The sequence below is a fragment of the Macaca nemestrina genome, chromosome 7, assembly GCF_043159975.1.
Source record: "Macaca nemestrina isolate mMacNem1 chromosome 7, mMacNem.hap1, whole genome shotgun sequence".
In the NCBI taxonomy this organism is placed as follows: domain Eukaryota; kingdom Metazoa; phylum Chordata; class Mammalia; order Primates; family Cercopithecidae; genus Macaca; species Macaca nemestrina.
Genome location: NC_092131.1, coordinates 32,342,854 through 32,370,098, shown reverse-complemented (window position 1 = coordinate 32,370,098; position 27,245 = coordinate 32,342,854). Strand labels below are relative to the sequence as shown.

Here is a 27,245-nt window from a genome sequence, read left to right as displayed (position 1 = left end):
CAGCCTATCCCCAAAGAACCTTTCAGATGACCCACAGACTCAAGAACTAAATAAATGGCTTGAGTCATCAAAGTTTCTGGTAGTTTGTTGGGTAGTGCACACGATACACTATCGCATTTAGACAAAAAGTCAAACTTCTTTTTATTAACTGTATCCCCAGTACTTAGTGCCTGGCACATCGTAGATGCACCATGAACATTTGTTGAATGTATTAATAAAGGTATAAGTGGTTTTAACATTCTATTGAGGGAAACAGGAAAAAGATAAATCAGTAAACTAATAATATAAGTATAAAATTGGGTAAGTACTATGGGAGAACTGAACAGTAGCTGAGGTAGAGGACAAGAATGAAGGTAGAAGGGAGACCCTCCATGGGCTCACCGTGTCTTTCAGAATGAAAGCTAAAATCCTGATGGTAATCTCTAAGGCCCTCCCTGACTGGGCCATTACCTCACTGACCTCATCTGCTGCCACTTTTGCTGCCTCTGGGATCCAACTACCTGGCCCCCCTGCTGTTTTCCCACTACTCCAAGCACACTTCCACCTCAGGTCCTGGAATGTTCTTCCCTGAGACACTCACCATTCACTCCCTTTCTTCCTTCGAATCTCTGCTCAGGTATCCCCTCTTTGGGCAAGGCCCCTCTGACCACCCAGAATTCCCTAACCTCCAACCCTGCTTTATTTTCCTCCATAGGAAAGGAATTTTGTCTTGCTTAATTTAACCTTAGGACAATATTGTCTTAGCCTAGAAATTCAGCTCGTGGATACAAAAATCCTCTAGGAGCCATAACTTCCTGTCAATCCTAAAATTTGATAAGGCAAATGTTTGGCTTCGAGCCATACTGGGAATAAGGTAAGGCCTTTTGAAAAAGCCACGATGCCCAGGTGAGGGTTGAATTGCTCACTGAGAACTCTACGGATACGCTCATGGCAAAGCTGGGAATACCTACCTACACTTACCCTCTCGGTCATATACTTCAAAGTCTGCCGGGGCATTCTAATCCGTATTGTCATTTGCTTTGTGTCACATTCCTAGGAGGTAGGCAGGGCAGGTTTTACCATCCTCTGTTTACAGATGAAGATAATGAAGGTCACAGAGCTCAACTGGGCCACCCAGGGCCACAGACATATGAAGTGGTAGAACTAGAATTTAAATCTTGGTTGGTCTGCCTCCAAGTGTAGTATTTGTTTAACTTTTTTTTTTTTTTTTTTTTTTTTTTTTTTACTGTTTCTCCATTCTGGGTTCTGACCTGGTGACCTTGAATCATAAAGATGCAGGGCCTGTCTCGAGCTGCTCTGTATGGAAGGCATCTTTTCTCTAAAGAGTGTGAGCTCCCTGCCAAACAGCAGAGGTGCTTCATGGGCTTTCAGAGCAGCCATTCTAGAGCCTCCTTCATTGCTTTCTGATCTCCCACAGCCCTGTGTTTGAGGGTCAGGAAAGGAGAATACCCTTGGATTGTTTTATCTCCTGACCACCCCGAGGCTGGCTGGACTATAAGAGGTGAGGAAAGACAAGATGGGTGAGCAGCTGCTTTCAGCTGAAAACCAGAAAGAAATCCCAGTCTTGTTGTTTTATTTTGGTTTAAAAAGTCGTGTGACAATGGAAACATTTTCCTGGTTGTCCTCTCCTCTCTGCCCATGTTGACAGAAGACGGACTTGCTAATTCTGGCTGGGGTTTTTCCCTGCCTGGGCTGTTTTTCTCTTTTATCTTCATCAATTGAAGAGGGCTGCTGTGTCTTTCAAACTGTCGGAAGGTATCTGTATTTTTTTTTTCTTTCACATAATTCTGTAGGTCTTTTCCCAGATATGTATTTTTCTCTCTAACTTCTAACTTGCTGAAATTTCCGCCCATGTGACTTCCAGCGTGAGTTACCAGAAACCACAAGAGAGAGAGAGAGCGTGCAAGCCCCAAAGCGAGCGACATGTCCCTTTGGGGAGCAGTCCCTCTGCACCCCAGAGTGAGGAGGACGCAGGGGTCGGAGGTGGCTACAGGGCAGGCAGAGGAGGCACCTGTAGGGGGTGGTGGGCTGGTGGCCCAGGAGAAGTCAGGAAGGGAGCCCAGCTGGTGACAAGAGAGCCCAGAGGTGCCTGGGGCTGAGTGTGAGAGCCCGGAAGATTTCAGCCATGCCTCACAGCTCCGACAGCAGTGACTCCAGCTTCAGCCGCTCTCCTCCCCCTGGCAAACAGGTAGAGTCCCCCTTTTCCTCTCTCCTACCTTCTGATTCTCCTGGGGGATGGAAAGAGACCCAGGCTTCCTTGTCCTGCCCAGGGAGCTGGGGATGGAGGAAGTGGCTCGTGGCACGGGCACTCTGTTAGACCTAAGACATGGAATTTGCTACTAAGCTGTGCATATTGGCAGAGATCCTCCTCCTTCCACCTATTCTGCCAAAGTCCGTTTTTCTCTCCATTTTCCAAGGCTGCCTATCACCTCTGCCTCACTGAGGTTGCCACCCTAAAAAGCTTTCTAGAAAGCAAAGAGGGGGATGAACATCAAAGAACACAGAGAAAAGAGTCTACTGTTCTCCAATGCTGTAGAAAAGTGAGAGGAGTTTTCAAGTGGGCTGCTGGCATACAGCTCAAATCCTAGATATGTAGTTTCCCAGGAGACAGCCAATAGGGAAAGAGAGAAAACGGGTCAGGGAAAAGTAAAAAAAAAAAAAAGAATAAGAGGAGGAGGAGGAGGAGGAGGAGGAGGAAGAGGAGGAGGAGGAGGAGAAACCCAGGCTAGCATAGAAGGATCTCTCTGCTGGGGCACAGCCTCTGTTGCTAGCACAGCCAGCAAGGGGCAATGCTAGAGGTCCAGCCAATACCTCTTTCCCTGTGGCTTCTGGACAGGAGCAAGGAAATGAATGAGGAGGTGGCTCTGGAAATTTGTTGGAAGACATTTGCTGGTAGTTCATCTTAGCCCTGGGGAAACCAGAGAGACTGAGATAGGGATGATGGGAGCATTTGGAGTCTAGATTGTGACTTCCAAGTCCAAAGGTTTTAGCTTGAGGATTACCAAAAAAGGAGTGCCCTGCCCATCTCACAGCTTCTAGGGTTTTGTTTTGCACCACACTCTTGACATCCCTTGCTATAGGAAGTCCTCCTCTTTCTCATCCAACATGTATCCGTGGGTTAAAATGTTCTCCACCTTCATCTTTTAAAAACTGCATTCTTTCCTTAGCACAGGTATCCAGGAGGGCTTTCAAAATGCTGAAGCCAAAATAAAAGTATATAAATATCGCATAGGGCATGTATCCTAAGCCTCTAGTAACGGAGCAGCAGGCTGGGATGAGTCTGGATGGAGACCTCTAGAAGGCACAGAATCCAGTCCTCTGCTCAAGATGGTATCAGAGTGGCTCTGACTGCCTGGAAGTTTGTACTCTTCTTAGGAAGGAAATTACTCATGGCTTCCATGGCAACTTGGTGCCCCATCCCCCTTAGAGGAAGAGCACTTCCTTCGTATCTATGCCAATGACCTCCTACCACAATGGCCTGAAAGTATTGGATATGTTGGTGAGCCCAGTACTCAGTAAGCCCAGAGCTTTGCCCTTGGATCTGTGCCCCTCTAGCCTGTGGGGGATGTGAGAGGGAACAGGGCATGAGTTGCCAAGACTCCTACACCTATGCTGCAGCATCTCGGGGGGAACTGGAGCTAACTTCTCTGCCCAGGCACAGGACATGCCCATCTCTGGGTGTAATTAGAGAACACCCAAAGATCCCCTTATCCTACCAAGCACCCATCTACTACCCATCACAGCCAGGTCACCTCCACCTTTAACGTTCTTTTTGGCATTGATGTGCCAGGCATTGTGTTGGGGCCATGGGGAATGTCACAGTGGCTGAGCACAATGGAGGGAAAGAGGAGGCAGATCTCGGATGCGCCTCAGCTCAGGAATGCAGCAGAAGACCACATGGGGTGCAGTGGGGGAAGGGTCTTGGAAAGGCATCGGGCTCAGCACCAGAAGATGTAGCACTCTCAGATGACCGGCAGTCCTTGGGCACACTCTTAGAGCCTCAGTTTCCTCACATATAAAATGGAAATGATGATATCAACTTCACAGCATTAGGGAATTAAACAAGAGCATCTCTGAAAGAACACTTGCACAGAGGTTGGCATACAGTAGGCGCTCAACAAAGTTTGAGAAAAAGAAAACAGCTAAAAGAGCAGCAAGAAGAGGCTAAAGGCCAAAAAGTGAGAGGGCAGGGGTGGAGCAGCCCTACAGAGGAGAGGTGATAAAACACACTTCATCGCCTTAACCTTTTTTTTTTTTTTTTTTGCCAAATACAGCTCTATTAAGGCCTCAAGTTCTCTTGCCTTTTTCCTGTAGCTTTTGGTCCAAAAAGTCAGAGACCTGGGGATGTGTAACCAGGCATGGAGAAGAGCTGTCCTTCAGGTGCAGGCTTTTGGTAAATAGGGGGATGGAGGGGTTGTGCAGAGACGAAGGCATGGAAGGATGGCTGGCCGGATACCATACACCACCAGAGCCTGCTTTCGCTCAGAAGGGAGGAGCAGACCCGTGTAATCCTTTCTGTCTCTGCTTCCCAGGACTCATCTGATGATGTGAGAAGAGTTCAGAGGAGGGAGAAAAATCGTATTGCTGCCCAGAAGAGCCGACAGAGGCAGACACAGAAGGCCGACACCCTGCATCTGGTAAGTGTTCAGATCAGCCTTCATCCTTGTGAGCTTTAGGCTTTGCCCTCCACCATCTGGGAACCCTTGGACCATAGTTTTGATTCTGCTTGCATGGGGTTGTGTATGTGGGGCAGGTTAGTGGAGGGTGAGGGCTGTGGGGTGAGGTGGGGAAGGGAAGCTCTCCTGCGAGTGCTTTAAGAAGGCTCTGTAGGCCGGGCATGGTGGTTCACACCTGTAATCCACTTTGGGAGGCCAAGGTGGGTGGATCACCTAAGGTCAGGAGTTTGAGACCAGCCTGGCCAACATGGTGAAAGCATGTCTCTACTAAAAATACAAAAAATTAGCCAGGTGTGGTGATGCGTGCCTGTAATCCCAGCTACTCGGGAGGCTGAGGCAGGAAAATCACTTGAACAGGCAGAGGTTGCAGTGAGCCGAGATCGCACCATTACACTCAAGCCTGGGTGACAAGGCTGAAACTTCGTCTCAAAAAAAAAACAGAAGGCTCTGTAGCAGGGAATGGGCCAGGAGGCTGAACAGAGAAATGGGCCTTTCCACCCCAGGAGGGCTCAAGGTGTAGGTGAGTTGAGTGTGGGAAGCCCAGAGGCCGAGCTGAAGGCAGAACCACTTGCTCAGGGATGGGGCAGCCAGAGAGTGCTCCATGGTGCTCCATCCTTCATGAGAAGGATGAAGAAAGGAGAAGGCAGAGCTGTACTGGGAAACAATTTAGAAGGTATCAAGTGCTTTGGGGGTGGCCCATTATCTCGCAGTGCAAGGACCACATGTAGTCGCATCCCTTGGCAGACACCCAAATGCCCCTGCATTTGACACAAGGAGGTCCACAGGGCACTGCACTGGATTCCTCTTTTCAGAGCATTATTAAAGTCTTATTTTGAAATTTCTGTCTTTAATGCTACCCCAAGGGGTCTATGAAACATTCTATTTCAGGTGCACTTATCTGGGATGATCACCATCCTAGTTGAGTTGCCTCTAGTTCCAAATTTTTCTAGAGAAAGCGTTGACGTCTGGCTTGAGCAGTCCGGGGCCTTGAGCAGTGCTGGACTGCAGTTCCACCAGTGGCTAGGGCCCTAGATGGTGTTTCTAGGTTCTGGCTGTGCCCCTCATAAAGTACTGCTTTCTCCTCATTGCTCATGCCTTACCACCTTACCTCTCTTCACTCTGCCCCCAGTATGGTTCTTGTTCAACCAACTCTTCACTAGTTCCTTTCTCTCCGTCCCCTCATCCCCTTCCCTAGCAATTCTACCTTCCTACCCTTCCTCCAGAAACATTCCCTTACCTCTAAGAGCCTAGCAATTCCTTTCCATGGAAAAAGTGCAATTGGCACCAAAAATGAATAAGCTTGTATTTATTTGGAAGATTAGCATGATAATCAGCCAGTTAGAATAACTGTGTTAACCGTATCAAGAATAAGTAAGTAAGATGTAGTTTTAGGGGAAAGAATGCATCTTTTAGCTTTGTAAGAAACAGAGCAGACTGCACCAACAGCTCTGATTGGGTGCTTGCGTTTTATTTGAAATGTATTCAGCATACCCTCCATTGCACACTAACATCAAGTTCACAACTATTTGTTAACTTTTTGGAAAGAAAGAATGAACAGAAAGTCTGTACTAACTGTGCTCAACAGTCCGAACGTCAAGTTGTTGGTGGCTCTGCTGTTTGTATGTTCTCCGTGATTTCATTGTGTCCCCACATTCTGGTTTACCATCTTAAGCTTGAACATCTATGATCCTTACCTCTTTCTCTATCAGAGTCTAATTCTGATTCAGTATTCTTTAGAGCAAGCAAACAGACCAATCAAAATTTAAAAGGATAAAATCTTCCTTGTGTACAAGTAGACAGTGTCCTGAGACTGGCAAACTGCTGTAAGCTTTGTAAGTGTGTACTTGTTTTCTTAAGTGGAGAGTGAGTATAGTTCAGCAGCTTGGCAGTCAGAACAGGGATTGAATCCCAGCCCTGCTGCCTATCTGTGTGACAGAGATATTTTTGGCCTCCCTTGGGCTTGGTTTCCTTATCCAGAAAGTGGAAAATGACAGTAACTACCCTACACAGGTCGTGCATTTAAAGAGCCCAACACAATGCCTGTCATTCATAAATACACAAACATTTAAGTATAATAAAGGTAATAATAATTATTATAAGAAGCAAGATAAATAATCACAAATCATACACACATACACATTACATATATAAACATATATCCATTTTATGTATATTTAATCACAGAAGCTAAGGGTTGAAAGGCTTTAAAGTTCAGACATAAGCTTGATGCTTCAGACTTCTCTGCTATACCTCCAGCCAATGGTCCCCTTGTATGTCTGGTCACTTCTAGGGTTAGAGATCTTCCTGTCTTCTAATTTATGAACAGAAGAGTCTTCCCTATGTTAAGCTGCACCCTGGCCTCCCTATAAATTCAACTTACTGGTCTTAATGCAACCCCTTGTGGACATATTAATGGGGTGACACAGATGTGTCTTTGCTGTGGCAAGGCTTTCAACACTGACTCAGCTCTCTCCCTCTCCAAGACAAAGGTCAGAGCCCAAAGAGTCAGCTCATCTAATTTTACAAGTCATGTGACATTAGGATAATCTCTAGAGCTTGAGAGTTCACAGAGCCCCAAGTCATATAATCAGCATATCCATAGCCACACCCCAGCCTCAGTCCCTAGGATGTTCCCATCTTCCCCACATCTGAACACAGATTCCTCCCCCACTGCTTTCTTTTGAACACTACAGCATCGTCTTTACCTTTTGCCTGATGGGTGGGTCACAGCAGAGTTGACGCAGCAAGCCTGCGGACTGCCGCCAATGCAACTTATGTTTCTTGGCTTCAGGTAGAAGCTTTTGGCAGTGTGTTCAATCTGCCACCATCAAATAGGAGGTTTAGCTGTGGTTTGAAATCTTCCTTTCCTCCGAGATGGCAATCACCCATCTTCTCCATCCATTATCCTCTTAATTATGTCTGAGATTCAGGTGAAAAGTCTTCTGGTTTACCACCAGTGTCAGGGTTCAGTGTGTGGTTTGCCCTTGACTCCTATCCATGCTTGGTTCCACATGCTGGGATTGTTCTCTGGCCCTCAGACATGGTCATAGGACTCGCCTACCAGTGCTTTACAGATGAGGGTTTGGGAACTACTGAGAGTACCATATCAAACAAGGACCACATTCCTATTAGGGTTCTAGCTTCGTATACACTGGGATGTTATCTTAGTTTCAACTGCTGTCACTATTATCAACCTTAAAATACTGAAACAATTATCTTGTTCCTCTAGTGAGAGTATGGGATGCTTACTATTCAACATTTCAGTATCTGTCCTATAAATAGCTGGCACCAAGACATTGTACACTGATTGCTTTAAAAATTGACAGAGTAGGGAGAGAGCCTCTTTTTATGATTGTGTTATAAATCCCTGGCCTTGACTATCTCTGACATAAAATGGATCAGGTGATTCCTTTCGTAATTGTGACATCAATGAACAATCTAATTCTGTTTTAATTCTCCTTTCGTTGAGCATCTCACGCAAGCACCCATTGCACTTAGTTCCTTTTCTCCTGCAGACAACTATAGGGTTCATTACATATAGTACAGGCGCTGATTAAAAATGAGAAAGGCATAACTTGACCAGTTAGTTTCTAGAAGATATCAATAGCTAATAAATGGATCTAAGATAATCAGCTGAAAAATTTTTTAAAATAATAAGAGAATGCAGTCAGCTTCTAAAATTAAAACAAATGTAATAACGTTCCTATATGCAAAACATAACCAATTAGGAAATTAATGGAAGGAAAGGTCCCGTTTATAATACCAATGACAGCAACAAATGGAAGGAAGGAATAATTTAACAAAAATTATGAAGAGTATCCTAAATGACTTTTAAAAGATTCAAATAATTGTAAAGATATACCTATGTAAAGTTAGCAATTTTCTTTAAATTAATTGATAAATTTAATGTGATTCCAATAAAAACCCAATAGGGTTTTCTGGGAGTTGGGCAAGAACTGGATTAGCTATTCTAAGTTTCCAGTGAAAAAAAATCATATGACAATTGCCAGGAAAATTCTGAAGAATAAGAGTAATGAAAAAAGATTAACTGACCAACATATTAAAGTGAAACACAAATACAGAAATCAAAACAATGTGGAAAAGACAGAACATTGAACAGGATAGAATATGGAAACAGACCCAAAAACAAATCCAGATTTTAAGACCCAAATACATATTTCAACTCCTAAGACACAAGTATAAATACAAAATGGGCTGGGCACGGTGGCTCACGCCTGTAATCTCAGCACTTTGGGAGGCTGAGGCTGGTGGATCACTTGAAGTCAGGAGTTCAAGGCCAGCCTGGTTAACATGGTGAAACCCTGTCTCTACTAAAAAATTTACAAAAATTAGCTGGGTATAGTGGCAGATGCCTGTAATCCCAGCTGCTCTGGAGGCTGAGACAGGAGAATCACTTGAATTTAGGAGGCAGAGGTTGCCGTGAGCCGAGATAGCACCACTGCACTCCAGCCTGGGTGACAGAGTGAGACTCCATTTCAAAATAAATAAATTAATTAATACAAAATGACCAGGATGGCATTTCAAACCAATAAGAGAAAGCTGAATTATTCAACAGAGTTGAGACAATTGGCTAATCACTTGGGGGGGGAGGGGAAGCTGAATCCTTCATTTCTTATACAACACACACACACACAGATTAAATGTTAAATTTTTTTTAAAAAGGAAGCTAAAGAAACTTGAAAAGACAATTAACCATTAACAATCTATCTTGGAATGAATAATTATTTTCTAAATAAAACTTAAAACCCTGAAGCCGTAAAGGAAAAGATTGATATACATTAATTTTATTAATAAAAAGTAAAAGTTGCTATATAGATCAAAATACTGTATGCAAAATCGAAGGCAAATGACAAACTGAAGAAAAATATCTGTCTAACACATATGACCAAAAAAGGTATGTTTACTTACTATATGAGAGAGCTCTTATGAATAGGAAATGATTAACAACCCAAAAGAAAAATGAACAATGACTATGAATAGGTAATTTACAGAAAAGAGAACTAAGTGGCAAATAAATGTGTGAAAAGATGGTAGACCTTATTTAGTTAGGAAAATACCAATTAAAGCAGCAGTGAGGCTGGCAAAGGTGAAACGTGTTGTTGATACAGTGTTGCCAAGGCAATGAAGAAGCAGGCACCATCACACACAGCTAGTAGTAGAGCCTGCATAACCCCGGCAGGGGGCAATTTGCCCACGTCCATCTAAATTGTAGGTGCACATACCCTGTGACTCAGCAATTTGACATCCAGGGGTGTATTCACAAACAAATCCATAGATCATACAGTTCTGTACATGTAAAGATAATCATTGCTGCATTGTTTCTTATAGGAAAGACTGAATACAAGCTAAAAAAAAAAATTCATCAATAAAGGATTCAAGAAGTCATTGTCCTTTCTGTGGAATATCGTAGAGATGTGAAAATAATGAGTTACATCTGAATGTGCTAATCTGGAAAGATTATCAAGTTTCTGTACTTTTAAGTTAAAAAGGTATAAATATAGTCCATTGTTTGCTCCCATTAGTTTTTTAATTTAATGTTATTTATTTATTTGTTTGTTTGTTTGTTTTTAGAGACAGGGTCTCGCTATGTTGCCCAGGCTGATCTCGAACTCCTGAGCTCAAGCGATCTGCCCACGCTGGCCTCCCAAAGTGTTGGGATTACAGGTGTGAGCCACAGCGCCCAGCCCCTTCTGTGTTTTTAATAAAAAGAAAAAGGTACATATATGCATAAGTATAAATGCAAACATTTTCAAATAGATTATAAAACATTGTTAATGATATTTATTTCTGAAAAGTAGGACTAAAGATCTAAAGGAAGAGGGAGATACTTTGCATTCTTTACCTTTTATACAGTGTGGGATTTTTTATCATGTGCTTTTATCTTTGTAATATAGATATCAAAATTCTCAACATTGATCATTACCACACATGCATTAGGATGATTTCTTTTCTAATTCTGACATCAAATATTTAATAATCTTCCATCATGACATGGAAGAGTATTCAATCTTGACATTATCTTTTGAACATCATACATAAGTATCTCAGCCCTTGGGAGAACCAACTGTCGGTTGGGATTTGAGTGATTCTAAGGTCCACATACTATGTGATAAAAGATGGTGAATCCGTTTCCTTTGTGTAGCCATCCTGGTTGGTTGGTAGTGGCTATCTGGTGCTGTACAGTTGGAAGGATTTCAAGTCAAAGACCAGGATCAATGGAAAAGACAGCTGAGGTTAATTACGAAGCTTTGTTCATGAAAAGGCTAAAATTAGCAGAGTTGCCGGGAGCAGTGGCAAATAGCAGTGTTAGCCCTGAGCGGAGCTGTTGACAAGTCAAATCTGGCCTGGTGGATGGAGCTGAAAGCAAGTGAGAGTAACAGCCAAGTTTGAAAGCTCGAGATTTAGGTACTCTTTTAGAATGAAGTGGGCCAGGTGCTTCCCTGGGGCTGCCTCCTGAAGGAGTCTCACACCTGTTTAAGAAAAAAGAGAGGTTTACAGGTTCCAGGGCTGTGCTTTGTCATACGTGACAGAAAAGTAATGAGTAAAAATTATGCATTAAATGAAACTTTGAGCTAACACGGTGAGAAATACAGTATTTACAATTGGAGGAATATCAAGTAATGGAGGAAAAGATATTAGGGTAGCACTATTGTTCTTGGCCTTCTGAGGAGGCAGAGAAGGATGCTTACGGTCCTATATCACTCCTGAAATTATTTTGCTCTCTCTGGGAGACCATGCCATGAAGTTTGCTGGCACAGATAAGTCACAGGTCAGGAATGTTCAGGCTAGTTCCACCCTTAAAAAGTTCAATGTAGAATCAGTGAACTATTTATGGAAAGAGATGCGACCCTTCTGTCTCCATTGCTATGAAATTCTTTTAAGAAAAAACCATGTTAATTGAACAAATGACTACGTATTAACGACTGTGCTTTAAGTGCTCTCCCTGCAGCATCTCATTTAATCTGCATAAAAGCCGTATTTTATAATTCCTTGTACTAAGTAACTTGACGGAGATGACACAGCTTGGGACTAGGTCTGTCTGACTTCAGAACCCATTTTCCTAACCATTAAGTTTTACTGTCTCTTTATTCAAACTTTGATGCAGATGTATTCATCTTCCCTAACCTATATTTTCCTTGAATCTCTTCATGAATTTATTTTTTTTGTTTTTTAAGCAACAGCCTCCAAAATCTACACTATCCCCCAGCCATCATCAGGCCTGGTCAAGAAAGTAAGGACATGTTTACTTTCAATACAGTATATCAATTGTACAATTGATATCATATATGTCATATATATAATGATATCGATATAGATAGGTACTATATATAGATAGGTATAATTGGCATATCAAATGATACAATATATCAACTGAAACCTTTTCTAACATCTTTCACAGGAATTACCTTTGACACAACAGAGTTTGAAGAAAAAATAATTTACAAAGATGTTTAGTTCATCATCTGTGAATAGTAAATACTTTTTCAATGCTATAAAACTTGACAGGTGGCTTACAATAGAAGATGAAGCATATTATGATATATTCATACAATAAAAAAATTATGCTGGCACTAAAAATGATTATGTAGATCTGTATTTATCAACATAGAGAGATGTCAGTGACATAGCATTAAGTGAAAAAGGCAAATTACAAAGAGCATGCAAAGCATAACCCTTTCATGTAAAATGTGTGGGTTTTGGGCATGGTTGCATGCATAAAGAGGTGTCTGGAAAGATAGTCTCCAAAATGCTAATAGCAGTTATGAGTAGTTGAGTTTGGGTAGTTCATCTTATTCTTGGTACTTTTCTCTCTTTTTTATTATAACGAATAGGTGCCATTTTAAAAATCAGAATTTAAAAAATTAGGCTATTTTAGGGAGGGAAAACACGTCAAGGAATCCACCACCCCTAACTGCTTGTCTTACTGATGACAGGTCAGTGTGGCTACTTTTGGGAGGCATATTGGAAATTGGGAGTCCAGCTCCATGCTGGTCTTAATGCTGTAAAGAATGACTATTTGGGAGGCCGAGGTGGGTGGATCACGAGGTCAGGAGATCAAGACCATGCTGGCCAACACGGTGAAACCCGTCTCTATTAAAATGCAAAAAATTAGCTGGGCGTGGTGGCAGCGCCTATAGTCCCAGCTATGCGGGAGGCTGAGGCAGGAAAAGGGCACGAACCTGGGAGGCGGAGCTTGCAGTGAGCTGAGATCCCGCCATTGCACTCCAGCCTGGGCAACAGAGTGAGACTCCATCTCAAAAAAAAAAAGAATAACTGTCTACATAGAATGATGGTCCTAGGTCACAAACTGACAGCTGCCTGTTCAGCAGACGTCTTGATGGAGCTATTCTCAGCAGCACCCAGACTTCCTTCTCTTGAGCAGAATGGGAGAGTCTCCCCAGAGTGCCCCTGCGCAAGTTTCTCAGAGGTTTTCTTAGTCTCCTCTGTTGAACTCAGTCTAGTCCTCTGCTTCCTAGGAGGAGTGGGTTGGGTCCACAGTACAAAGTCGCCTTCAGACTGTGAGATATCTGTAGAGGGTTCCACCATGGGTTCACATGATGGCTTGTGGAGTGAATAACAATCCTAATAGTCATACTACCTTGTTGATAAAATTTCAGAATTAAGTGGGAACTCAGAGATCTTCTAGGGTGACCTGCCATGTTTCCAATGAGGAAACGGATGACACCCAAGAGCCCAAACCTCTTGCCTTCCCACCAGTCTGCTTTTGTTTCATGCCACTTTGCTGAACAGAGCTTTACTAGGCAGGTGTTTACATAAGGCCTTTTGCTAAGGTGGGCCAAGAAGCAGGTGATTAACCAGAACACTTGAACTGTCCAGGCACTCATCAGCTCCAAAACATACGGCTACACAACAAGAGACCAGAAAAAGAGTGAGTCTAAGCTTGACAGTGGCCGAAGTGGAAATGTTTCTTTGTTTAAAAGAGATTTTAAAGTTGCAATCCAAAATTTAAAAGGGCAGTGGCATATTGGGGAAAACATTTGCATCAAAATAAATAAATGAAGGTTTAATATTTATGCTACAGAAAGAAAATCTTATAAAGCAAAACATCAGGACTCCAACAGACAAGTGGGCAGAGGCTATGAACAGAAAGCTTACATAATATTTTTCCTACCAAAATGAAAATACCCTAATTTCCGATTCTGATTATGAAAACAATACACACTAAGGCAAGGTTTCTCAACCCCAGTGGAATTAACACTTCGAGTTCGATAATTCTTTGTTGTTGGGGGTTGTCCTGTGCCTTGTAAAATATAAAATTTACCCACAAGATGCCAGTAGAACGCCCCCTCATCCTGCTTAGTTTGGCAACCAAAAATATTTCCAGAACTTGCTAAATGTCCCTGAAAAGGCAAAATCAGTCCTAGTTAAGAATGCTACACTAAGGAGACAGACACATGGAAGGTTGTTCTTTCTCCTTAATACCTGACAACTTGTAACATTAACATGAAATTAAGAAGCCTTCATAAAGCCAACTGGCAACAAGTAAATTATTTAAAATTATAACACCTAAATGCCAGTGAGGCTGTAGCAAAATGGACAGAAGCATATGCTACTGGTGACATTGTATATTTGACATGACCCTTTTTCAGTAACACTTCTCAGGATTGGGAAGATTCCTTTGCCTCATTCATCTTGTTCCTAGGAATTTATCCAAGGAAATCATTGAACAGAGACAAAACCCAGTGTGCATCAAGATGTTCATCTCAGCATTATTTTTAATAGTGACAATTTGATAGCAACCAAGATGTCCAACATTAGAAGACCACTTTAAGTAAATTGTGGATCATCAATTTGATGATGTGGTCATTAAAATTTATGTTGACTATGTAGATGTGATAAAGTTATGACAGAAAGCAAAATACAAATTGTATGTGTACTGTGAATGGAATTTTGTAAAAATAAGTATGCATGTTTGTTCAAAAAGATGAGACAGCCAAGTGGGATGGTTCATGCCTGTAATCCCAACATATAGGGAGGCCAAGGCAGGAGGATGACTTGAGACCAAGCTGGGCAACATAGTGAGATCCTGTCTCTATAAAAAAATAAAAATAATTAGCAGGGCATAGTAGCTTGCACCCAGCTACTCTGGAGGCTGAGGTGGGAGGATCGTTTGAGCCCAGGAGGTTGAGGCTGCAGTGAGCGCTGCACTCTGGACTGGGTCATAGAGTGAGACCCCATCTCAAAAAAAAAAAGGACGAGATCGCAATGTGTGTACATGAAAACAGCTGTGTTGAGGGACTAGGATCGTGGGTGTTTTTAACTTTTAAAAAATATTTTTAATGTAGTCATACTGTATTTTTTTATTTTTAAAGAAACAGAAGAAAATGGCCAGAGAGCTGAAGGAACTCTGGAGGACATCAAGTACAAGGACAGGGAGGATATTATTGAGCTCGAATTTGGGGATCAGGTTTTGTTAGGAGACCTTATAATTTATACCCCAAAAAGCAATACTTTGAGAGTGGAAGATGGAACTTGTAAATATTACACCAAGACAACAGGTGTACCAGTAAATGTCTGGTCACCCTAGACAGGGAAACCAAGAAACATGACATGGAGCTCTCATGAAAACTCAGAAGAAGTGAGAAAGTTCAGAGTCAAGCAGAGGCGACTGGGTTCCTATGACCAAAATGTGATTTCCTGCAACTGAGGACCCTGTAACTAAAATAGGGTACTCAGCTGGCATAAGAATATGTCTTATCATTAAGAGAGTAGTGTGACACAGAAAATTATAAAAATCAAAGGCCATATTATCAGTACTAGAGCTGAGATCAGCAGAAGTGATTCATCTACTCAACAAATATTTATCAGCCAGGTACAGTTTGTTCTAGGCACTGAGAATATTGCAGGGACAGGACAGATTGAGTCTCTGATTTCACGAACCTTATAGTCAGTTGGAAGTCAGGCTGGAAAACAAACAAATAAACACACTAATCACATGACGTGTAAAGTGCTTCAAAGAAGATGAAATCATGCAATGTGGAAAGTGACTAAGGGAGGAGATTGGGGCAGCGATCAGGGGAGGCCTTCCTGAAGCCCTGGCGTTTGAGATCAAAGGTGAATCAAAGAGGAGATTGGAAAGATCTGGGAAGAGGGTGATCTCAGCCTAAAGAGCCTTGAGACCAAGCTGCGAGGCCAGGCAAAGGTCAGAAAAGTGCCTGGTAGGGCGGAGACCAAGTTCAAGACCATAAGGGAGTGAGGAGGAGCTCAGTAATAACAGCAATTGTGGGGCTGAGCACAGTGGCCCACACCTGTAATCCCAGCACTTTGGGAGGCCAAGTTGGGTGGATTGTTTGAGGCCAGGAGCTCGAGACCAGCCTGAGCAACATAGCGAAACTCCATCTCTACAAAAAAAATTTTTTTTTAAACATCCAGGCATGCACCTGTTGGTCCCAGCTTCTTAGGGAGGCTGAGGCGGGAGGTTTGCTTGAGTCCAAGAGGTCGAGGTTGCAGCGAGCTGTGATAGCGCCACTGCACTCCAGCATGGGCAACAGGGCAAGATCCTGTCTATAAAATAAAATAAAATAAAATAAAATAAAATAAAATAAAATAAAATAAAATAAAAAAGGCAATTGTGCTGCTAGAAGCAGGAACTGGATGGGGCATGTGGTGGGGACCCAACTAATTCAAACCCTGCCTGGGGGGATTTCTCTGAACCTAAACTCTGATCATAAGGCGAGAATCAAGAGCACCTCACTGGGCTGTTTGACAGTTTAATTGAGAGGGCAAATGTAAGAACAAAGCAATATTGTCTTTTTTTTTTTTTACACTGTTCCTTTGTTTAATGCAGAGAGTCTGGCCTTTTCCTAGAAATAATCGGATATGTTATCCTACATGAACACAGACGTTCTTCTTTCTGGTTGCTTATAAACTCTTTAAGGATATCAATTGTTTCAGGGGGTTGGCCTTTCACAACTGGTCAAGTCTCCTTTGTTGGGTATGAATGGGGAGGGTAAAATTTGAACTACGGAAATGACATGACGAAGTTCTTAAAATGGTTGTAATTCTGCCACTCCCACCCTATTGGTTCAGTTTGGGGAATAAACGGAGGTTTGACTTAGGCCTTTTGAAAAAATGAATCTCTTGGATTCATTTGGAAGTATTCCAGAGTTACAAAGTAGAAGCTGTTAAAGTGTTTGAGTGGTATGTTAATCACTCTCTAGGAGTTCTCATGGATGTCACAAATTTACTCAGTTGACCCTTCTTCATAGGCACATCTCAGATTTTGGAAAATTATTCCAGATTATAAGTTGGCAGTCAAGCAACGTGATTTGATCGAAGACTTACTCTGTGGCAGGCACTGTCCTTGTCACTGAGGACAAAACAGTGAAGACAGTAATAGCTCCTGCCCTCACAGAGCTCAGCAATGTAAAGGGTAAGGAAACAGTTAAAGTTATAATTAATGAAACATGAATAGATCCCTGAGCTCTTGCCTTTCCATTATGTGAATGAACTGTGCTGGACTATTTAGAATTGTTTTCATCAATTTAAGAATATAATAGTAGTGTGCTTAAATGGATATTTTGTTTTAGAAAAATTTTTAAACTAGAAATAGTCTCCCAACTCTTTAAATTTTTAAATATTATACTATCAGTGATAAAATAAATTAAAATATGTAAAAATATAGCACAAATGTAATAAAATCAAATGCTACATAGTTATGTCATATTATTATTTTGAGACAAAGTTTCACTCTTTCCCCAGGCTGGAGTGCAGTGGTGCAATCATGGCTCACTGCAGCCTCCACCTCCCAGGCACAAATGATCCTCCCACCTTGGCCTCCCAAAGAGCTGGGACTACAGATGTGTGCCACTGTGCTTAGCTAACTTTTAAATTTTTTGTAAAGATTGGGTATCACTATGTTGCCCAGGCTGGTCTCAAACTTCTGGGCTCAAATGACCCTTCTGCCAAAGAAGCCTCCCAAAGTGCTAGGATTACAGCAACTGCACCTGGCCTTGTGTTATTTTTAAAAGGAATCCACTATGAATATGATTTGCTGCACATTAGGCTCACTTAGGAAGTATTTTTAAAGTCTTGATGCTTGCAACCACTCCAGAACAATTAAATTGGAACCTCTGGGGGTCTGGCATCCAGGAATCCAGGCTGTTTAAGACTCTCGGGTGCTGGCAGTGTGCACGGCCAGGGTTGAGAATCAGAAGCAGTGCATTTGCAGCCTATCAGGTCTGTACCTGAATGTGTGGAGTGAGTAGAATGTGCGGAGTGAGCAGAATGTGTGGAGTGAGTGTGGGGCAATTATGTGGGTAAGTACCCAGATACTCTGTCAGATACAGTGGCCTGATGGCTTAAAACAAAACAAACTATTCAAACCCTTGCTTTGATGGCAGTTATTATTTGTTTTGTTGTTTGGTTTTGAACATTGATAACCTTGCTAGTGGTAACCTTTGGAACCTAAAGCATCAGTATCAGCCAAGATTGCATGCATTCAGAGACAAGTGATAGACCAGCCATCAAATACAGGAATCAACAAATCATGGCCTACTTTTCATGTAACAAGAAGTTCAAAAGTGGAGAGACCAGGCTAGAGCAAGGAAGAACCAAGCTCCTTCTCTCTGAGCAGCCATCCTCAGTATGAGGCTTTCACTGTCTAGACTGTGAGATGGGTGCCAAGCCTCTGGGCATCAGTCTATGTTAAGGGAAGGAGGCCTTTGTCCTTATGAGCAGGCTGTGCCTCTTTAGTAGGAAAGGAAGCTCTGCCTCCACCTCCTTCCCACCCATCAGGTACTTCTGCTTATGTATCTTTGGTCAGAGTTCTGTCACACAGCTACCCCTAGCTACAAGGTCAGCTGGATTTCTTTTGTTTTTTGTTTTTTGTTTTTAGCAATTCTGTTCCCAGTTTTCCTAGAGGAAGGCAAGGGAGAAGGGGTTTGGGATGGACGCTGAATGAACCAACCTATAGTTATTTAGCATTTGAGGGCAATGAAGTCATAGTCTTGAAAACCAAGGACCAGGCAATAGCCTTTTAACCCTGTGACTAGACAGGACCCTGAGGGCATGGCTGATGTGGCCAAACATCTGTTAATGACAAAGTTGCTTATGGCCCTAGAGTTTCAGCTCTAAGATATGAAAGTGAAGTTTCCTCCAGAATCACACACGTGTATTATTCAGCGCAAAGATCTGTGGTTTGGTGATTCCTCTTCTCCTTTCATAAGGTGAGAGGCAGTAGTTGGGGTGGATTTCCCCAGGAATGGTGGGAGACGTGGGCCTAGATGCTCCCCCCGCTTGGGAAGAGTCATACTTTTCAGTCGGAAGCCTGCTCCAGGAATGGCAGGCTCCACCCTCTGCATGTGACGTACAGGGGCTGGTAACTGAGGGAGCCTGAACATATATCTGGGTGTGAGGGATAAACTTCGAACGCCACTTAAGTGTGGGTGGGAGCCAAAAGGTCACTCTGCCAATAAATGACTCCATGTCCTGTTGAGGAGAAAATACACAGGGACTATTTTCACCTTCTGGAAATTGTGATTAGAAAATGCAAGGAGAAGGTCAAGACACTAAACTGGAGCTGACAGGGAGGAAGCCTCCGCCCTGCTCAGAGTGTCTGGAGAGTCCCGGCCAGAGCCCAGCTAGGAAATGCTAGCGTTGTCCTTGGTCTTCGCTCCTAATGGCTCCCTGTGGGTGAGGGAACTGCCTGGGGATTCCCCATTGTTGAAGCACTCTTTGAGTGACCCCCACCTAAGCCCCTCCAGCGGGGAATTTCCCAGAATGTTCCCACACCCCCAGGAAGTCTCTTCCTTAGCCACCCCCAAGCTGCTTGTGGTTCATGATAGAGGTAGGTGGCATCAGGTGACCCCACAGGTGAGGGATTTGCCTGAGGTGGGAAAAGAGGAAAGATAAAACTGGAAAGCCAACTGGGCTGAGGAGTTATCTCACAGGAGAGAACTGTCAAACAGTATAACGTTTAAACAGACTTTAAAGGCAAGAGAGGAGGGAGGGCACAGACTCTGAAGCCAGAGTGCCTCAATTCAAGCACCAGTGCTGCAACTTCCAAGCTGCATGACCGTGAGCCAGTTACTTAACTTCTCTGTTCCTCAGTTTTTCATCTTCTGTAAAACGGAGATAATATTATCTACCACACAAGTTTGTTGAAAATATCAAATGTAATGATAACCGTAAAATACTTAAAAGAGTGATTGGTACACGGAAGTATTCAATAAAAGTTATTGGCCAGGCATAGGTGGTTCACGCCTGTAATCCCAGAACTTTGGGAGGCTGAGGCGGGCATATCACTTGAGGTCAGAAGTTCAAAACCAGCCTGGCCAACATGGTGAAACCCTGTCTCTACTAGAAATACAAAAAATTAGCTGGGTGTGTTGGCAGGTACCTGTAACCCCAGCTACTCAGAAGACTGAGGTAGTGAGAATTGCTTGAACCAGGGAGGCAGAGGTTGCAGTGAGCTGAGATTGCACCACTGCACTCCCAATCAGGGCAACAGAGATTCTGTCTCAAAAAATAAATACACAAATAAATGTTAGTTAAGTTAAGCTGGGCTATTTTTTTAAAAAAAAAAAATTTGGTTTCTATCCACCTTTCTCATATAAATTGAGCCAGGTTACACCTTAGACCTATTAGATCAGAATCAGGCATCAGGATTGCTAAAGCTCCCCAGGGGACCCCAGTGTGTGGATGGGGTGGAGAATCATTATTTTGGTCCAGTCTTTCTGTTTTAAAGTGAGGCAACTGGAGCTGAATAGGGAAATTGAGTCACTGAGGGTCAGACCCGGGCCCAAGCTCCCTATTCCCATTTGCTGCTGATGGAGCTCACCATGGTCAAGAGTTCAGGACCTGGCTCTGCATCTGGAGGAAGGTCTGGCCTCGAGTCAGCCCTTGTCCAGGGTATCTGGCCAGGTGGCCCCTCTCCATGCAGCCCAAGAGGCAGACGGTCAGCTCTATGATTGGAAGAATGTGAGCGACTCAGGGATCTTGTGTTGTGTTGTGTGTGGGTCACCAAAACTGAGACCCAGCTTTCTCCTGGAAGACCACAGAGCAGCCAAGGCCTTTTTTTTTTTTTTTTTTTTTTTTTTTTGAGATAGAGTCTTGCTCGATTGCCCAGGCTGAACTGCAATGGTGCGATCCTGGCTCACTGCAACCTCCACCTCCCAGGTTCAAGTGATTCTCCTGCTTCAGCCTCCCCAGTTGGTGGGATTACAGGCATGTGCCACCACACTCGGCTAATTTTTGTATTTTTTGTAGAGATAGGGTTTCACCATGCTGATCAGGCTGGTCTTGAACTCCTAACCTCAAGAGATCTGCCCACCTCAGCCTCCCACAGTGCTGGGATTGCAGGCGTGAGCCACTGCACCTGGCCAACTTTCTAGTGTTCTCAGGAGACCTTTGCCCACTCACATCTCCAGTCTCTCGGGGGAAGCAGTCTGTGACAGAAGGAACACAGGGCCCCGAGCCAAGCCCTGCTCTGCCCCTCCCTGGCCAGCAATGAGTCTTTGCATCAAACACTCAAAGTTTCTGAACTTCTGAGAAAACAAGTGTCTTGAGGCGAATCCTACAGCACAGCTGCCACCGGTCTGTGGTCATTTTGGAGGGTATGTGGTGTAGGTTTGTCCCAGGGTCTCAGTTGTCCTCATCTGTAGAGTGGGGATAATAACAGCTGACCTTCCCTATCCCACACAGAGCGTTATTGTGAGGAGTCTGATGGACCTGGATGAATTCTGAATAGGAGAAAGATGGGTACGTGGATGCCCAAATGCAGGCTCACCCCCGCCCCTCTCTGTAGCAGAAGACATGCATATGGGAGAGGCTGCATTTCCTCCCCGCCTCACTGTGCTGTAGGTGTCCAGCCCTCCTTGTTAGGGAATGTCACTGTTGTACCTCTGGATAAACAGCTGCTCCCACGCCATCTTTGCCAGTTGTCCCTTCAGTTGGGTGAGCCCTTTCCAGGGCATGATGCCCCAAGGAGGGCCAGAGTGGACTGGGCAATAGCGGGGACATGGAGGGACAAGGCCCCAGATCAGCCACTTCCTCCTGCAAGGGAAGTCAAACTCTTTCTCTCACAAGTGTCAGGCTGGCTGCACGGTCCCTGGGCTGGCAGGGCGGGTTTCTTGGGGGCCCTGGCAGGAAGCAGTCTTGCTTCCCAAGGTAAAGACGAGTTTCTTATCACTGGCGGTGGTTTTTTGGTTAGAGGCAGCAGGCAGCGGTTACAGACTTTGCCTAGAGCAAGCCAGGGATCTGCAAGCCAGGGAGGGGGAGGCAGATGAGAGAGCTAGAGTGAGCTCAGCAGAGCTTGCTTAGGGAGGAAGGACCCGCTGTCACTTCCCGAAAGCTGGGCCAGCCTCTAGGCGGGGAGAAGGTCAGAGCGGCCCTCCCTTCTACCTCGGGGTTTGCCCAGGCTCTTCAGAGCACAGAATTTACAGTAAATGTTGTCACCAGTGGAAACTCTCAGAGGGGGCGAAGAAAAGGGCTAGAGGAAGGAGCCAGGACTCCCGGCCCCCAGTTCCCGTCTTACCAACACCCCCTAGTCTCATCATGTTGCTTTATCTTACCTTTCGGTAAAGAGGGGATGCCCTCCTTCTGGGATGTGCCAGGAAATACCCAAATGGTAAAATGAATGAGCCAGCCACACCTTGCAGAAGGCAGGGCTGTGAGTCCATCATCGTGTCTCTTGGTAACTCCTCTGCCCCGTTTTAGAGGGGCTTCCTTTGTACTGACCTTGGCACACTTTCTAGCTCAGAGTCCCATTCAAGAAATGCCAGGCTGAGGCTGAGCATGCGTGTGTCTGTCCTTCACAGATGCTGGAACCTGGCTTGATGAGCAAGGCTGTGGTTGGTATATGCTTCTCTGCCATTTAAAAAAGACCACCACCCCCCCCCGGCCAGGATGTGGGGTTTGAGATGATTGACAATATAACCAATTAACCTCGTTAGCTTACAGCTCATGCCCTTGATGGATTCATTAGGGCAAATTTGATTTTATTATTTTATTTTTTGAGAGAGGACCTCACTCCGTCACTGAGGCTGGAGTACAGTAGCACGATCATGGCTCACTGCAGCCTCCAACCCCTGGTGCTCCATGCTAATTTTCTTGTCTTTTTATTTTTGTAGATACTGGGTCTCAATAATGTTGCACAGGCTGGTCTTAAACTGCCGGGCTCTCAGGAAGTAGAGGTTGCAGTGAGCTGAGATCGCACCATTGCACTCCAGCCTGGGAGACACAGCGAGACTGTCTCAAAACATCAAAATAAAAAAACAAAAAACTGCTGGGCTCAAGCGATCCTTTCACCTTGGCCTCCCAAAGTGCTGGGATTATAGGTGTGAGCCACTGCACCCAGCCTATTTAGGGCAAATTTTAAATGTCAAGTTATCTTACATCTGCTCACCACCCACCCTATTTTTGAGTTACCTTCTTCGTGCCAGCAGATGATATCATAAGTCTGTCAGTCAACAAACATCTGAGTTCATATTATGTGTCAGGCATCGAGCCAGGCATTAACAAATAGGCATTTAATAAGTGCTTGAATAATTAAAAGAAATTTAAAATAACATTTAACTAGTGCTTTCCAACTTGCCTGATCATTAGAATGACCTGTGGCACTACTTAAAAATCCAAATTTCCCTCCCTAGTAGTCTAGTGGCTAGGATTTAAAAAATAAAATTATTATTTTTTTTTATTCAGATCTGTGGCCAGGCATGGTGGCTCACGCCTGTAATCCCAGCACTTTGGAAGGCCAAGGTGGGCAGATCCCCTGAGGTCAGGAGTTCCAGACCAGCCTGGCCGACATGGTGAAACCTCGTCTATACTAAATATACAAAAACTAGCCAGGCATGGTGGCCCCTGCCTGCAATCCCAGCAACTCAGGAGACTGAGGCAGGAGAATTGCTTGAACCTGGGAGGCAGAGGTTGCAGTGAGCCAAGATCGCACTACTGCACTCCAACCTGGATGACAGAGTGAGACTCTGTCTCACAAAAAAAAAAAAAAAAAAAAAAAAAAAAATCAGATCTGCAGACTTCACTCCCTGAATACCAAAACCACTGATTCACATTCCTAGATTTTAGGTTGGGCCTGAAATTCTATTCTTAACAAGCCTTCAAATTAATTCTCATGATATGGCAAGGGAAATACTGACCTAACCCAAATAGATCCAGAAAGGTAAGACCTGGTCTCCAAATATCAGGTTGCCTTTTGAACTGAAATGTTTTTTTATTTGCATCTCCAATGACATTTGCCTTTCCTCTGTGGTTACCAATACTTAGCAGAGAAAGTCTGTTTGGTTGAGTCGAATAATATAAATCTTAAAATTATAACGGAATTGCAATCTCCTGGGCTTTCTGAAGATGGGATTCCTTTTCAGTAAATGCTAATTACCAGATTGCAATTGTTGATTAATTAATGATGTGATCAGAAATCAGCACTTCTTAACAGGCATTTTTCTGATTAGCATGTATTTGATGGTTCCCCCAAGCAACAGGGAAAAGAGTGTCCGGGAAAAGAGAGAAGCTCACAGGCTTGGGACACCCCCAGAGTACTGTCGGGCTGCTCTCTGGTAGGCTGGACAGGGTGGAACAGAACTTTGTGGCAGACTTTGACCATTTGGTATTTATTTATTTTATTTTTATTTTTATTTTTGAGATGGAGTCTTGCTCTGTCACCTAGACTGGAGTGCAGTGGCATGATCTCGGCTCACTGCAGCCTCTGCCTCCTGGGTTCCAGCAATTCTCTTGCCTCAGTCTCCTGGGTAGCTGGGATTACAGGCGTGCGCCACCACGCCTGGCTGATTTTTTTTTTTTTTTTTTTTTTTTTTTTTTTTTTTTGTATTTTTAGAGACAGGGTTTCACCATGTTGGCCAGGCTGGTCTCGAACTCCTAATTTCAGGTGATCCCCCTGCCCCCGCCTCCCAAAATGCTAGGATTACAGGCGTGAGCCACCACACCTAGCCCCATTTAGTATTTATAAAGACCCTGAGCATTCTAGAATCTGGGTGCAGTAGACAAGTATCCAGTGACTTTATTTGTAAGATGAAATGCAGACACTGGGAGCTTTTGGAGAACACGTGGCATAACAGAGTGGAAAAGAGTGAAACTGGTGTAAGACGTTCTCACGAACGACTTTCCATTTCCTTAGGCTCTGGCCTGCCAGTTGCTTTCCCTTGCTATATTCCCGCCACCTCCCACGCACAGACACCCTCACAGAGACCCTTGCATGCGTGCACGCAGAGGAGCACACTCACACACCCCTCTATCAGGTTGAACCAAGTGAAATTGCTTTTTTGGGGGCGGGGAGAGATGGAGTCTGGCTGTATTGCCTAGGCTGGAGTGAAGTGGCTGGATCTTGGCTCACTGCAACCTCCGCCTCTCTGGTTCAAGCAATTCTCCTGCTTCAGCCTCCCAAGTAGCTGGGACTACAGGTGCACCGCCACACCCAGCTAATTTCTGTTTTTGTGTTTTAGTAGAGATAGGATTTCACCATGTTGCGAGGCTGGTCTCTAACTCCTGAGCTGAGGCAATCCGACCTCCTCGGCCTCCCAGAGTGCTAGGATTACAGGCGTGAGCCACCGCCCCCGGCCTGAAATTGCTATTCCTATAGGTCACAACAGACAAATAGCAGCAGCTTCACATGGTTCAACCTCATATCTATGTGTACACACGCACACCCACCCATGTGCTTATGTAAATGCGCCCATACTCACCTACAAACATATATACACTTGTGCACACAGTCACACGTGCAGGAAAATTCTCTGGTGCCCTTCTCCATGACTGTGCTAGTGAACAACTAATCTGGCCCCTCCTGCGTCCCTCCGCACCCCACCCGCCTTGCCACCTTCCCCAACATTAACCTCCGGTGCTGATCCCCACCCCTACAGGAGAGCGAAGACCTGGAGAAACAGAACGCGGCTCTGCGCAAGGAGATCAAGCAGCTCACGGAGGAACTGAAGTACTTCACGTCGGTGCTGAACAGCCACGAGCCCCTGTGCTCCGTGCTAGCCGCCAGCACGCCCTCGCCCCCCGAGGTGGTGTACAGCGCCCACGCCTTCCACCAGCCTCATGTCAGCTCCCCACGCTTCCAGCCCTGAGCTTCCGATGCGGGGAGAACAGAGCCTCGGGAGGGGCACAAAGACTGTGGCAGCGCTGCGCCCATCCCGCAGAGGAACCTGTCGACCTGGAGACCCAGAGACAGAGGCCTGGACAAGGAGTGAACACGGGAACTGTCACGACTGGAAGGGCGTAAAGCCTCCCAGCAGTGCCGCAGCGTTTCGGGGGGCGTGTGCTGGACCCCACCACTGTGGGTTGCAGGCCCAATGCAGAAGAGTATCAAGCAAGATGCTCAAGTCCCATGGCACAGAGCAAGGCGGGCAGGGAAGGGTTATTTTTCTAAATAAATGCTTCAAAAGAAACCAGTCTGGCAAGGCAGTTTCTCTCTTTCACCCTGTCCCTTGACACTCTAAATTCTGCGATGTTGGGACCTTCTTTGTTTTTTGGACTCTAGTACCCTCAAAGAGCTCTAGGGACTCCACTAATAGCTCCTCTTTTCCATGGTTTGTTGAAGTACTTGGGAAGCTTTCAATTCCTTCCTCTAAATGTCTCCTTCTTCTTCTTCTTCTTCTCCTTCTCCTCCTCCTCCTCCTCCTCCTCCTCCTCCTCCTCCTCCTCCTCCTCCTCCTCCTCCTCCTCCTTCTTCTTCTTCTTCTTCTTCTTCTTCTTCTTCTTCTTCTTCTTCTTCTTCTTCTTCTTCTTCTTCTTCTTCTTCCTCTTCCTTCTCTTCCTCCTCTTCCTCCTCTTCCCTTCTCCTTCTCCTCCTCCTCCTCCTCCTCCTCCTCCTCCTCCTTCTTCTTCTTGACAGAATTTCTCAGCTCTTGGCTCAGGCTGCAGTGCAGTGGCGCGATCTCCGCTCACTGCAACCTCCGACTCCCAGGTTCAAGAGACCGTCTTGCTTCAGCTTCCCTAGCAGCTGAGACTACAGGCACGCACCATGGCGCCCAGCTAATTTTGTATTTTTAGTAAAGACAAGGTTTCACCATGTTGGCCAGGCTGGTCTCAAACTCTTGACCTGAAGTGATCCACCTGCCTGGGCCTCCAAAGTGCTGGGATTATAGGCATGAGCCACCGTGCCTGGCCTAGGTGTCTTCTGGATTGTCCTTCCGTGCTCCCCTCACTGTGACTTCCTGCCTTCCATTCTTCACTGCTTTCTAGCCCATGAGCGGGTTGTCCCCTAGTCCGGGAGAAGGCCCAGTGCAGGATGGCCTTGCCTGGTGAAGTGGTAAGTCAGGTTGACCTTCTCATCTCCTGCTCATGACTCCACTCACCCAGCCAGCTGGCTCTGCCCAGACAGCTAAGTCTCTGGGTACTGCAACCAGGCCCTGTGCTGGGCTGCCCTTCACATGAAAGGTGATGCCTTCCTAATGCTTTCAAGGGGCAACATGCAGCTTGGGTCCACAGGGACTTCTCTGAGAGTAGTCTACGTGTCCTGCTAAAGACTCCACCTCCCTTAGAAGGCGGTGACACAAAGCACAGGACTTGTCCTGTCCCTGCAGGGCTCCTCAGGCTGCCATTTGAGCGCTT

The 27,245-nt window shown here is 44.7% G+C and overlaps 1 protein-coding gene across 1 annotated transcript; it reads left to right on the top strand.

Annotated features, from left to right (window-relative positions):
* Positions 1-1,884: 1,884 nt before the first annotated feature.
* Positions 1,885-26,080, top strand: LOC105495771 (basic leucine zipper ATF-like transcription factor). Its single transcript, XM_011765507.2, has 3 exons — positions 1,885-2,188; positions 4,533-4,637; positions 25,550-26,080. Exons 1-3 carry the CDS (start codon positions 2,126-2,128, stop codon positions 25,757-25,759), a joined length of 378 nt encoding a protein of 125 aa, XP_011763809.1. The 5' UTR covers positions 1,885-2,125; the 3' UTR covers positions 25,760-26,080.
* Positions 26,081-27,245: the final 1,165 nt, after the last annotated feature.

Excerpts from the sequence above, each read along its gene's own strand:
- LOC105495771 (XM_011765507.2), top strand. The coding sequence starts at position 2,126 with ATGCCTCACAGCTCCGACAGCAGTGACTCCAGCTTCAGCCGCTCTCCT. Across the intron at positions 2,189-4,532 it reads CTCCTCCCCCTGGCAAACAG|GACTCATCTGATGATGTGAG; the intron begins GTAGAGTCCCCC and ends TCTGCTTCCCAG. Across the intron at positions 4,638-25,549 it reads AGGCCGACACCCTGCATCTG|GAGAGCGAAGACCTGGAGAA; the intron begins GTAAGTGTTCAG and ends CCACCCCTACAG.